This window comes from Coregonus clupeaformis, chromosome 4, assembly GCF_020615455.1.
Source record: "Coregonus clupeaformis isolate EN_2021a chromosome 4, ASM2061545v1, whole genome shotgun sequence".
NCBI lineage: Eukaryota > Metazoa > Chordata > Actinopteri > Salmoniformes > Salmonidae > Coregonus > Coregonus clupeaformis.
The window spans coordinates 8440164-8453941 of record NC_059195.1 but is presented as its reverse complement, the minus strand read 5'-3'; the positions used below and the strand labels follow the sequence as shown (position 1 = coordinate 8453941).

The window sequence follows — 13778 nt, the reverse complement described above, 5'->3', positions numbered from 1 at the left end:
ACCAGTCAAAAGTTGACACACCTACTCATTCCAGGGTTTTTCTTTATTTTTTACTATTTTCTACATTGTAGAATACTAGTGAAGACATCAAAACTATGAAATAACACATATGGAATCATGTAGTAACCAAAAAAGTGTTAAACAAATCAAAATATATTTTATATTTGAGATTCTTCAAATAGCCACCCTTTGCCTTGATGACAGCTTTGCACACTCTTGGCATTCTCTCAAAATATAATAATATATTGAATGCATTAACAGAAATTACCATAACCAAACTAATTATAGGAATTAACGGTAAATGTACTACTGGTGACATATGTAATGGGGAATTGATAAGACACTAACAATCAACCGCAAACAATTCACATAATGAAGTTATGAAACAATGAATGTGTACAAATTGGCAGGAGAGAGCACATTCTGGAGAGAGACGTGCATTGTGCATCTTAGCCACACTCCCCTTCTTCTTGGACTGTGCCATCCCCTTGGCCTCGCAATTAATTAGTCTCGGCGTCCATAATGGATTACTTCACTGAGATGGGCGCGAATAAGCCATGTGTCTCGTGTGCCATAAAAAAATATATATTTGGAACTGCTCGACAGAAAAAAAATCTTGGTCGACCAACAGCCTATCGACCAAACAATCGACTAATTGGGGTCAGCCATATGGCACATTCATAATGACCATTAACTGATCTAGTAAATCACACATTTCTGGTAGTTGGGGAGCACTAGAAAAGCCCCTCATTGACCACGGAGGTTAACTTTAGAATCATCAGTATAACCCTGGGATGTCTCCTTACCCTTGCAGTGGAGGCTGGGGCTGGGCCAGAGTGGATGGTCTCGGCTTGTTCCAGCCACCGTAGTCCAGCGTGGGGCGCACTTTCTTGAAGGGGGTCGAGTGATTGGGTAACATGAGACTTCTCTTAGCCGAGGTGGTCGGGGATGTACTGGATGGCCTGCGGAGGGGATGACAAATGTTGAAGAACTCAAGGTGTGGCAGCATCTTAATGATGCATACAAATGTTCTCTTAACATCCATGGGACAACCAGGTTAAATTAAGGTGAAAAAAAAAAAAACGTACCTGTCTAGAAAGGAGTGACTCATGGAGTAGTCTTTGGTCACTGATCGGCTGCTGTAGAATGACGTGGGCTGAAGTGGCGCTGGGACCATTAAAACTGGTGGGGAAGGTAGACAGTTATCACAGGGCGACTAGAGACGGCACTGTTCTAGTCTGGAGAAGGTCATCTCAGTCTGACGAGGGCTTACCTGAGCAGCGGTTCTCCTCTGCCTGTTTCAGCTTGTCTTTGCAGCTCAGCAGAAACTTCCTGGAGGGGTCCGACATGGTCTTGTTGTTGCTGAGATACAAGAAACAGTTTAAATTCACTGGTGCACAACTCTGCCCTACAAAGGCAAAATGCAGCAACAGCAAATTTGGTCAAAAAGCTTTGATCTGTAGTAATGGCAGTTTCCCCTTTACGCCAAACCGCGCTGCTAAATCATGGCCGCCACTGTAAAAAATAAATAAAATGTATAATTTCAAGGAAGACCCCCCCCGCTAGAATCCCCCAAGCCGCCATTTGACACAAGCCTAAATTGACAGGAAGAGAGGTGAAATCAACCCTTTGCTTGGTAAAGTAACATTGTCATACCTGGATGAGTCATTCTCCTTGGGGTAGTCCTCAGTCAGGTCACTGTCAGAGGTGAGGTGTCTCTTCCTCTTCTCAATCCTTAAGGGGCAAAAGATGGTTCTGATGATGATGAATATGAAGTAGACACACTTTGAAATGTCCCTTTAAGAGTGGTTATGAAACCAATGAACACACGAAGACTAAAGCCACTGTCAAATGAAGAAATGCAATCTCAGGGGAGAGGCTAGCGAGGCAGGAGAGTGCTGGAAGAGGTTGCGTTGGGATTCTCTACCGCTCACCCAGAAGTATGCACTCGTTCACAGCCCCTCGTGAATTTAAAAGCATTGGATTGGCGCAAGCATGACTTAACTGAGTTTTACCATATTCATAAAACCAGTCCAATCCTTATCAATCAATAAGGGGGGGAAAGTATGAGTGTAGAATCAGGACGCAGCCAGTGTGTGATACTTTATCTACCTGGATGGTTGGTGTGTTGGCTTGCCTACCTGTTCTCAGACAGCCCACTGCGGGAAGGTGTGGAGGTCACTCTGCTGGGGCTGCCCAGGGGCTTGCGGGGCGTCGTCTCCTCCCTGTTGTCCACACTGGGTCGTCTGGGTGTTGTCTGAAACAGAGCCAGAGTTTAAGTAAGCTTTTCAGAAAAGCAAAAACCAGGAGCAGAGTGGTTGTAAATGACAAGTACTTTCTTACAGCAACTCTTTACCTGTCGTTCTCCAGGTGGGCTAATCTCATTCTTTACGGATCGATTCCCGAGCACACTGAAGCTTGCACTTCCCTGGGAAGTCTTTAGAACTACAAGAAAACAACACTTATTGTCTAACAGAAGGACACCAGTTCCACAGTAAATCATGCAACTTCTTTGAAACAGTTAATGATCTACAAGTTCCAATAGATTGTTACCTGTTGGTTTTCCCTGCTTCAGCTTCTCAAGGTATTCTTTCATTTTCTCAGCCACAGCAGTGGGAATTCTCTCAAGGGTGACTACGCTGCCATCCTTAAGAGACACCACAATTCGTTTCATAGTGTGCATGGTCTGCATCACGACTTTCTTCACATTATGGTTGAGCTGAAAGCATAGACACATATAAATCAACATATACTAGAGATGTGCATCTTTCCCTTTCAAGACGATTTGATACATGGGCTCCGATTAGGGATGTTACGTTTCACCGAGGGGCATCAATGATACAAGTGCATCGGTCCAAGAGACCCCAAACGATCCAAAAGTAGCATGCATCGGTCAGAAAATCGATTCAAAAGTTAAGAATCGTCGGTTCATAAAAATGTTTTGCTCATATAACATTCTTTCCACCTTCCGAAAATACCTCATATTTTGTGACAACCGATGTGTCCTCTCCTTCAGTGATGAACTGCATGTATACTACCGGTCAAATGTTTTAGAACACCTAGTCATTCAAGGGTTTTTCTTTCATTTTTACTATTTTCTACGTTGTAGAATAATAGTGAAGACATCAAACCTACGAAATAACACATATGGAATCATGTAGTACCCAAAAAAGGTGTTAAACAAATCAAAATATATTTTATAATTGAGATTCTTCAAATAGCCACCCTTTGCCTTGTTGACAGCTTTGCGCACTCTTGGCATTCTCTCAACCAGCTTCAACTGGAATGCTTTTCCAAAAGTATTCTCACATATGCTGAGCACTTGTTGGCTGCTTTTCCTTCACTCTGCATTCCGACTCATCCCAAACCATCTCAATTTGGTTGAGGTCGGGGGATTGTGGAGGCCAGGTCATCTGATGCAGCACTCCATCACTCTCCTTCTTGGTAAAATAGCCCTTACACAGCCTGGAGGTGTGTTGAGTCATTATCCTGTTGAAAAACAAATGATAGTCCCACTAAGCCCAAACCAGATGGGATGGCGTATCACTGCAGAATGCTGTGGTAGCCATGCTGGTTAAGTGTGCCTTGAATTCTAAATAAATCACAGACAGTGTCACCAGCAAAGCACCCCCACACCATAACACCACCTCCTCCACGCTTTACGGTGGGTAATACACATGCAGAGATCATCCGTTCAAGGTTGGAACCAAAAATCTCAGATTTCAGACCAAAGGACAAATTTCCACCGGTCTAATGTCCATTGCTCGTGTTTCTTGGCTCAAACAAGTACCTTCTTATTGGTGTCCTTTAATAGTGGTTCTTTGCAGCAATTCGACCATGAATGCCTAATTCACACAGTCTCCTCTGAACAGTTGATGTGGAGATGTGTCCGTTACTTCAACTCTGTGAAGCATTTATTTGGCCTGCAATTTCTGAGGCTGGTAAATCTAGTGAACTTATCCTCTGCAGCAGAGGTAACTCTGGGTCTTCCATTCCTGTGGTGGTCCTCATGAGAGCCAGTTTAATCATAGCGCTTTATGGTTTTTGTGTCTGCACTTGAAGAAACTTTCAAAGTTCTTGAAATGTTCTGTATTGACAGAACTTCATTGTATTAAAGTAATGATGGACTGTTGTTTCGCTTTGCTTATTTGAGCTGTTCTTGCCATAATATGGACTTGATCTTTTACCAAATAGGGATATCTTCTGTATACCCCCCCTACCTTGTCACAACACAACTGATTGGCTCAAACGCATTAAGGAAAGAAATTCCACAAATTAACTTTTAAGAAGGCACACCTGTTAATTGAAACACATTCCAGGTGACTACCTCATGAAGCTCGTTGAGAGAATGCCAAGAGTGTGCAAAGCTGTCATCAAGGCAAAGGGTGGCTATTTGAAGAATCTCAAAATATAAAATATATTTTGATTTGTTTAACACTGTTTTGGTTACTACATGATTCCATGTGTTATTTCATAGTTTTGATGTCTTCACTATTATTATACAATGTAGAAAATAGTAAAAATAAAGAAAAACCCTTGAATGAGTAGGTGTTCTAAAACTTTTGACCGGTAGTGTAGCTGTGTTCAGTCATTGATCTACAAGTCATTTTGCATGCTGAACAACCCCAGGCAATATCAGTAACCTAGTAAAATAGCAAACTGTGCCCACCTTCAAGCGCTGACCAAAGACCCACCCAACTACCTCATCCCCATATTGTTATTTATTTTGCTCATTTGCACCCCAGTATCTCTATTTGCACATCATCTCTTGCACATCTATCATTCCAGTGTTAATACTAAATTGTAATTATTTTGCACTATGGCCTATTTATTGCCTTACCTCCATAACTTGCTACATTTGCACACTGTATACATTTTCTGTTATATTTTTGACTTTGTTTTGTTTACCCCATATGTAACTCTGTGTTGTTTTTTATCGCACTGCTTTATCTTGGCCAGGTCGCAGTTGTAAATGAGAACTTGTTCTCAACTGGGTTATCTGGTTAAATAAAGGTTAAATAAAATGAGGTAGGCAGCCTGTTCCTGGCTCTGTCAAGTTGGATGGGGAGCGTCGCTGCACAGCTATTTTTAGGTCTCTCCAGAGATGGTTGATCGGGTTCATGTACGGGCTCTGGCTGGGCCACTCAGAGACTTGTCCCGAAGCATCTCCTGCGTTGTCTTGTCTGTGTGCTTCGGGTTGTTGTCCTGTTGGAAGGTGAACCTGCGCCCCAGTCGGAGGTCCTGAGCACTCTGGAGCAGGTTTTCATTAAGGATCTCTCTGTACTTTGATCCATTAATCTCTCTCCTCAATCCTGACTAGTCTCCCAGTCCCTGCCGCTGAAAAACATCCCCACAGCATGATGCTACCACAACCATGCTTCATCGTAGCGATGGTGCCAGGTTTCCTCCAGACGTGACGCTTGGCATTCAGGCCAAAGAGTTCCATTTTAGTTTCATCAGACCAGAGAATCTTGTTTCTCATGGGTCCTTTAGGTGCCTTTTGGCAAACTCCATGCGGGCTGTCATTTACTGAGGAGTGGCTTCCGTCTGGCCACTCTACCATAAAGGCCTGATTGGTGGAGTGCTGCAGAGATGGTTGTCCTTCTGGAAGGTTCTCCCATCTCCACAGAGGAACTCTGGAGCTCTGTCAGAGTGACCATCGGGTTCTTGGTCACCTCCCTGACCAAGGCCCTTCTACCCCGATTTCTCAATTTGGCTGGGCGGCCAGCTCTAGGAAGACTCTTGGTAGTTCCAGACTTCTTCCATTTAAGAATGATGGAGGCCACTGTGTTCTTCGGGACCTTCGATGCTGCAGAAATGTTTTGGTACCCTTCCCCAGATCCCTGCCTCAACACAATCCTGTCTCGGAGCTCTATGGACAATTCCTTCGACCTCATGGCTTGGTTTTTGCTCTGACATGCACTGTCAACTGTGGGATCTTAAATAGACAGGCGTGTGCCTTTCCAAATCATGTCCAATCAATTGAATTTACCACAGGTGGACTCCAATCAAATTGTAGAAACATCAAGGATGATCAATGGAAACAGGATGCACCTGCGCTCAATTTCAAGTCTCATAGCAAAGGGTCTGATTACTTATGTAAATAAGGTATGTGTTGTTTATTTGTAATACATTTGCTAACATTTCAAAAAAAACTGTTTTCGCTTTGTCATTATGGGGTAGTGTGTAGATTGATGAGGAAACATTTTTATTTAATCAATTTTAGAATAAGGCTGTAACATGACAAAATGTGGAAAAAGTCAAGGGGTGAGAATACATTCCGAATGCACTGTACATTTGAATCAGGGACCGATGTGTATCGGTGAATCGTTACATCCCTAACATATACCTTAAAAGACAGTATTAACATACAATATCTCAGCTTTTTAAGTCCAATGTAATCATGCCATTTTGTTAGGTGAATGAGCACACATAGGGAAAACTATTACCTGGAAACTTTTGAGAGCACCACCGGCATTGAACTTCAGGCACAGGTTGACTTTGTTATCTTTCTCAAGAACCTCAAAGGTCCCCTCCTTCCATCGAGTGGTGCCCACGTCTATGCTGTTGTAGCGTATTTTGACAACGCTACCGCTGGAGAGCTTGGGCACTGCGGCTGCCATTGGTGACTGTCAGGCTCTCCAAATAAACCTAATGGAAGGGAAAAGTAGATTTTGTGCAAACAAGGACATATTATTTAAATTAGGCTTGGGCGGTATACTGTATACCGGGGTATTTGGAAATTGCCACGGGATGGCTTTTCAATACCGTCAAAACGATTTATTTATTGATTTTTGTAATTATACATTTTGAATATTTGTAGCTACTTAAGTAAATACCTGCAGTCAACTTCAGCAATACGATAGGAGATAAAGATTACCAGTAGTCCTCAGTCACGTTGGATTTGTTTACAAGCACACAACGACGAGAGACCGGAGCCTTGTGAGTCACTTACTGTCTGATGTGCAGCACATGCCAGGTGATCTAGTTACAGTATGGAATTTTGCCAGCTAGATATCTTATAAGTTAACTGTCTAAAAGGTGCTAAATGTTCTGCAGGTGTGCATTTGGTTTGCTAATTTAGTAGCTAGTTAGCCATCTAGCTTCTTGCAAAATCAAGCTTTGCTTGGTAACAGCAGAGAATCCCAACCTGGATCAAGAGCCTTGCTGTCAAATATTTGTTTTGTGCATGCAGCAAACTGAGTAGCATTTTTAAGATACTTGTATAACTTTGAGCTGGGATGTCTGTCCTGCAAATAGATTAGGTCAGAGACAGTATAAAATGTTCGCAATGCGTTCGTTAGCATTTAGTTTGCATTCACTATGGGAATTTACATTTACATGTTAGCATGGCTAACCTTCGGATCTCAGAGGCTCAGTGGGGTTTGAAAATAGTGCCCCTTGTGTTCAGTGCCAGTATTACAGAATATCCCAGGATGTTATAAGGTTGGTATGAAGGTATGACAATCTGGATACCGCCCAAGACCACTTTAAATATATATATTTAAAACATTTTTTTGAGCACTAGTAAGAGAGCAGCAACTGAGTCGTCCAGTAACACATTGTTGCCGCAACCAACAGTTTCCTGTCCAATGGGTAAGTCTGGTTTGAAAGGGAACACTATGCCAAAATACATCAATTAAATAATATACAGTGCAGACAGGTGAACGTGACCTGGGCCAATTTTCCAAGCTGTAAAATGAAATGTTCTGCTTATGTCTGGTCACATGGTGTTCATTGACAAATAGGTTTGCTTGATGCAATTTCATTTTCAACCTAATCAGGGAGGGGCTCACTTGTTCCCAGAATTGCAAGTAAATTATTGGGAAGCTCTAATAGGCAGGGAAGTGTAAGTGTTGCATTATCCACAACAATCAAAGGTATTGTTCACGCATGACCCGTTGGTCTGCAGTGTATTATGGCAAGCATCCTTAGCCACTTGGTTAAACTTAGCTAGCAAGCAAGCAACATAGCTTGATAGAGGGGGAACTAACGTTAGTTAGCTATAATTTATGAACTGGCATAACGATGCTTAGCTAAGTATGCCCCCATTGCATATGACAAATAGCCATGTTCAGAGATTCAACCTTATCTAAAGGGATCTCCCCAAAGAATGTAAGAGGGGCACTGCGCCACCTTGTGGACTTACATAGTATATTCTATTAGACGAGGGACGAAAAAAACATACCAGTGGGCATAGTGGGACAAGAAAGCAAGTAAGACGGTAACAGCAAAAGCAAGCCAGCACGATGGTATGTGTTGCTATGGTGATTTCAGTAAATAAACATCACAAATCAACATCTGGTAGAAAACAACGCTACGGCATATGGCAAAAGTAAAAATATTTTAACAGAAAAAAGAATGTTGCCTGCGCTACAGACGTCTATATCGGTCCACTAGTACAGGACTAGTAATGGCCCAGTGCACCATTTTTTTTTTCTTCAGGTGGTGCTACAGCACCAATCAGCACCCCTACTTCCCCCGGCTATGCGGTTTGCAGTCTGCCTCTTACCATGTAAACGCAGCATTAGAGATGTCTACTATGAGTATGAGGGGTCTCCGCTCTAACCCACAAGAAGCTCAGATTCAAACTCCCATTACACCATATGTCCATTTCATGCACATGTGCTTCGCAAGGCTGCAGAAAGGTTTGCAGCATGGAGGTGGTCATTTTCGTTGTCTCTGGGTTCATTTTCATGTCATTTAGCAGACGCTCTTATCCAGAGCGACTTACAAATTGGTGCATTCACCTTATGATAGCAAGTGGGACAACCACTTTACAAATTTTTATTTTTTTTGGGGGGGGGGGGGGTTAGAAGGATTACTTTATCCTATCCCAGGTATTCCTTAAAGAGGTGGGGTTTCAAGTGTCTCCGGAAGGTGGTGAGTGACTCCGCTGTCCTGGCGTCGTGAGGGAGCTTGTTCCACCATTGGGGTGCCAGAGCAGCGAACAGTTTTGACTGGGCTGAGCGGGAACTGTGCTTCCGCAGAGGTAGGGGGGCCAGCAGGCCAGAGGTGGATGAACGCAATGCCCTCGTTTGGGTGTAGGGACTGATCAGAGCCTGAAGGTACGGCGGTGCCGTTCCCCTCACAGCTCCGTAGGCAAGCACCATGGTCTTGTAGCAGATGCGAGCTTCAACTGGAAGCCAGTGGAGTGTGCGGAGGAGCGGGGTGACGTGCGAGAACTTGGGAAGGTTGAACACCTGACGGGCTGCGGCGTTCTGGATGAGTTGTAGAGGTTTAATGGCACAGGCAGGGAGCCCAGCCAACAGCGAGTTGCAGTAATCCAGACGGGAGATGACAAGTGCCTGGATTAGGACCTGTGCCGCTTCCTGTGTAAGGCAGGGTCGTACTCTGCGAATGTTGTAGAGCATGAACCTACAGGATCGGGTCACCGCCTTGATGTTAGCGGAGAACGACAGGGTGTTGTCCAGGGTCACGCCAAGACTCTTTGCACTCTGGGAGGAGGACACAACGGAGTTGTCAACCGTGATGGCGAGATCATGGAACGGGCAGTCCTTCCCCGGGAGTTAGAGCAGCTCCGTCTTGCCGAGGTTCAGCTTGAGGTGGTGATCCGTCATCCATACTGACATGTCTGCCAGACATGCAGAGATGCGATTCGCCACCTGGTTATCAGAATGGGGAAAGGAGACGATTCATTGTGTGTCGTCTGCGTAGCAATGATAGGAGAGGCCATGTGAGGATATGACAGAGCCAAGTGACTTGGTGTATAGCGAGAATAGGAGAGGGCCTAGAACTGAGGCCTGGGGGACACCAGTGGTGAGAGCATGTGGTGCGGAGACAGATTCTCGCCACGCCACCTGGTAGGAGCGACCTGTCAGGTAGGACGCAATCCAAGAGTGAGCCGCGCCGGAGATGCCCAACTCGGAGAGGGTGGAGAGGAGGATCTGATGGTTCACAGTATCAAAGGCAGCAGATAGGTCTAGAAGGACGAGAGCAGAGGAGAGAGTTAGCTTTAGCAGTGCGGAGAGCCTCCGTGACAAAGAGAAGAGCAGACTCAGTTGAATGACCAGTTTTGAAACCTGACTGGTTTGGATCAAGAAGGTCATTCTGAGAGAGATAGCAAGAGAGTTGGCTAAAGACAGCACGCTCAAGAGTTTGAGAGAAAAGAAAGAAGGGATACTGGTCTGTAGTTGTTGACGTCGGAGGGATCGAGTGTAGGTTTTTTGAGAAGGGGTGCAACTCTCGCTCTCTTGAAGACGGAAGGGACATAGCCAGCGGTCAAGGATGAGTTGATGAGCGAGGTGAGGTAAGGGAGAAGGTCTCCGGAAATGGTCTGGAGAAGAGAGGAGGGGATAGATTCAAGTGGGCAGGTTGTTGGGCGGCCGGCCGTCACAAGTCGCAAGATTTCATCTGGAGAGAGAGGGGAGAAAGAAGTCAAAGCATAGGGTAGGGCAGTGTGAGCAGGACCAGCGGTGTCATCAGATGTCGTCAACCTTCTTTTCAAAATGGTTGACGAAGTCATCCACAGAGAGGGAGGAGGGGTGGGGGGAGGATTCAGCAGGGAGGAGAAGGTGGCAAAGAGCTTCCTAGGGTTAGAGGCAGATGCTTGGAATTTAGAGTGGTAGAAAGTGGCTTTAGCAGCAGAAACAGAGGAAGAAAATGTAGAGAGGAGGGAGTGAAAAGATGGCAGGTCCGCAGGGAGTCTAGTTTTCCTCCATTTCCGCTCGGCTGCCCGGAGCCCTGTTCTGTGAGCTCGCAATGAGTCGTCAAGCCACGGAGCAGGAGGGGAGGACCGAGCCGGATGGGAGGATAGGGGACATAGAGTCAAAGGATGCAGAAAGGGAGGAGAGGAGGGTTGAGGAGGCAGAATCAGGAGATTGAAGGGAGAAGGATTGAGCAGAGGGAAGAGATGATAGGATGGAAGAGGAGAGAGTAGCGGGAGAGAGAGAGCGAAGGTTGCGACGGTGCATTACCATCTGAGTAGGGGCAGAGTGAGTAGTGTTGGAGGAGAGCGAGAGAGAAAAGGATACAAAGTAGTGGTCAGAGACTTGGAGGGGAGTTGCAGTGAGATTAGTAGAAGAACAGCATCTAGTAAAGATGAGGTCAAGCGTATTGCCTGCCTTGTGAGTAGGGGGGACGGTGAGAGGGTGAGGTCAAAAGAGGAGAGGAGTGGAAAGAAGGAGGCAGAGAGAAATGAGTCAAAGGTAGACATAGGGAGGTTAAAGTCACCCAGAATTGTGAGGGGTGAGCCATCCTCAGGAAACGACCTTATCAAGGCGTCAAGCTCATTGATTAACTCTCCAAGGGAACCTGGAGGGCGATAAATGATAAGGATGTTAAGCTTGAATGGGCTAGTGACTGTGACAGCATGGAATTCAAATGAGGAGATAGACAGATGGGTCAGGGGAGAAAGAGAGAATGTCCACTTGGGAGAGAGATGAGGATTCCTGTGCCACCACCCCGCTGACCAGATGCTCTCGGCGTATGCGAGAACACATGGTCAGACAAGGAGAGAGCAGTAGGAGTAGCAGTGTTTTCTGTGGTAATCCATGTTTCCGTCAGCGCCAAGGGTTCCCTGCAGTGTTCAACCAAAGCTCTGATTGCTACCGGGACCTCCATGATAAAAATGCTGCATGGAGACAAATTGCCAATACGAATGGATTGCCTGGTCAGTTGAATGTGAAATAATTAGCTGGAAATTGGAAGCTAAGTGCTGGCAATTTCTTAGCTAAGCTACAGTATCTAGCAAAGTGGTTATGCCTTGATCACACCGACAGTATCATTGCGTTTTGGTACATCAGAAGTACATTAATTTCCAATGGAACGCTGCGTTTGCCTTGCAGCATTGCGTTGCACAGGCAGTTGCAGTGCGTTGTGTGGTGCATACATTCGATTTATCGAACGTATGCATCAAACTGTTTGCGTAGATGGCCTGACAGAAATGGTAGCAAAAGGTGAATGTTGAACTTTTTTTGCACACATATCCAGATGATGCTGCGTACCATTTTGCGCAATGACGCTGTCAGTGTGATCGAGGCGTTAGCTTTGTAGTCAGATAGCTAGCTAACAGGCTTGACTATTTATGAACTTCCGTTTGTACCACCACACCACAACGTAAAACAACACCAGTTGAAAATATTGAACGAATACTGTACACAGAACGCACCACAGCCTAGTGCAGCATTCCCAACACAGCGCTGCGGACTGCGCCATTGACAATGAATGACTTCCATCGGAACGCAAAGAATTTGATGCATTTGGTGGACATGAGGCTTATGCCTCGATCACACCTATAGCGATTTTGCACAAAATGGTACGCAGTATTATTTGGAAATGTGTGCAACAAAAGTTCAACATTCACCTTCTGCTACTTCTTCTATCAAGCCGTCTACGGATACAGTTTGACGCATACATTCGATAAATCCAAGGTATGTACCACACAGAACGCACTGCAACCCAATGCTGCAAGGCAAACACAGCTTCCATTGGAAATTAATGTACTTCTAGGGTGCTTTCGTAAATTCACTCTGGCTATCTACTCTGATTTCAGAGCACTCTCGTCTGAGTGTGCCAGAGCGCAGAATAACTGACGAATTTACTAATGCTCAACACCCATTGAATATGGTCGGTGTCAGTAGACGTCGGCAAAAAGTTGCCAGCAGCACAGTTACAGTCACCAACGCGCTGGATAACATGAAAACTGCCTAACCAGCTCTGCTAGGGCGAGTAAAATAGTCAGAGTGAGGTGTGCTCTCATGTGTCTGGAAGTAGCTAGCTTTGGTGCTTGACTACCGTTGTAAGGTCAGAACGCTCGGATCAACTCTACTCCTCCGCCAGAGCGTCCAGTGTCCGCGCCAAGAGCAAAATGCTCTGAATTTACAAACGGACAATCTGACAACGCTATTAATTTACTTACGTCTAGATAACACTCTGAACACGCTCTGGCACTCCAGATTGAATTTACATACACACCCCTAGTGTACCAAAATGCATACTGTCAGTGTGATCGAGGCGTTACACAACTCTGCAAGCGTATTCATGTTCAAATACCGGCCGTAAAGGGAGTAAATATAGATAGTTACTAAGCGAAACTCCATACTGTATTTGGTGAGTAACGAACGTATTTTGACATTAATACGCTTTTAGAGCTGTCTAATTAGTTTGAATCGGAGCTCCTGTGCGAGACATCTCTAACCCACAGATACTGTCTGGGGCAGGGAGGACCGAGCCACATTACACGCGAGTCAGCTACTGTTAGCTAGATTACTGATGTGATGCACCGCTAGCCACTAGTTAGTTAGTAGCTAGCTAACGTTAACTATCCTAGTAGCTAATTAGTTAGCTAACAAACGGGGCTAACTGAATATTACGACATGAGATAGACGCCCCCAATCAACTCAGCAAAACAACATTGGATAGTTGCACATTTAGCTAGCTGTAAAAGTCTAGCCATTTCCCATGCACGAGCAAGTTACTGTTCGTAGCTAACGATAACTGGCTACTAAAAAGGATAATGATATAGCTAGCTAATTTGCTTGTTTGTCATTTGAAGATAAACATAATCGCCTATACTTAATTACAAGACAAAAAACACTTGCCTTTGAATGAAATATCCCTTAAACTAAACTTTTAAATTATATATATTTTTTAAGTCCTCAGGGAGTAGTAAGTTGGTTTCGCCGGCATTCGGTGGCCCCAGTATTATGTTGTTGACAGTGTAGTCCTCACGACGTTTTCCTCCGCTACTCGATGATGGCGGGAATGTGAAAATCTAGAGGAAATGATATACGAGAACACATATCCTCTCGCGATAC

At 44.8% G+C, this 13778-nt stretch overlaps 1 protein-coding gene across 3 annotated transcripts in view; it reads right to left on the bottom strand.

The window, feature by feature from the left end:
* The window catches only part of LOC121551401 (ubiquitin carboxyl-terminal hydrolase 37-like), a 32063-nt gene extending 18335 nt beyond the window's left edge, over positions 1–13728 (bottom strand). The window contains exons 1-9 of one of the 3 annotated variants that reach the window (XM_041864036.1): positions 13563–13728; positions 6450–6651; positions 2554–2719; positions 2357–2445; positions 2142–2257; positions 1657–1734; positions 1274–1362; positions 1089–1182; positions 807–962 (exon numbers count right to left, since the gene is read on the bottom strand). In XM_041864036.1, coding sequence (XP_041719970.1) covers positions 807–962; positions 1089–1182; positions 1274–1362; positions 1657–1734; positions 2142–2257; positions 2357–2445; positions 2554–2719; positions 6450–6623 — 962 coding nt within the window. In that variant the 5' untranslated portion in view covers positions 6624–6651; positions 13563–13728. The other 2 variants (XM_045209984.1, XM_045209982.1) reach the window with 2 other exon arrangements.
* Between the last annotated feature and the right edge of the window lie 50 nt (positions 13729–13778).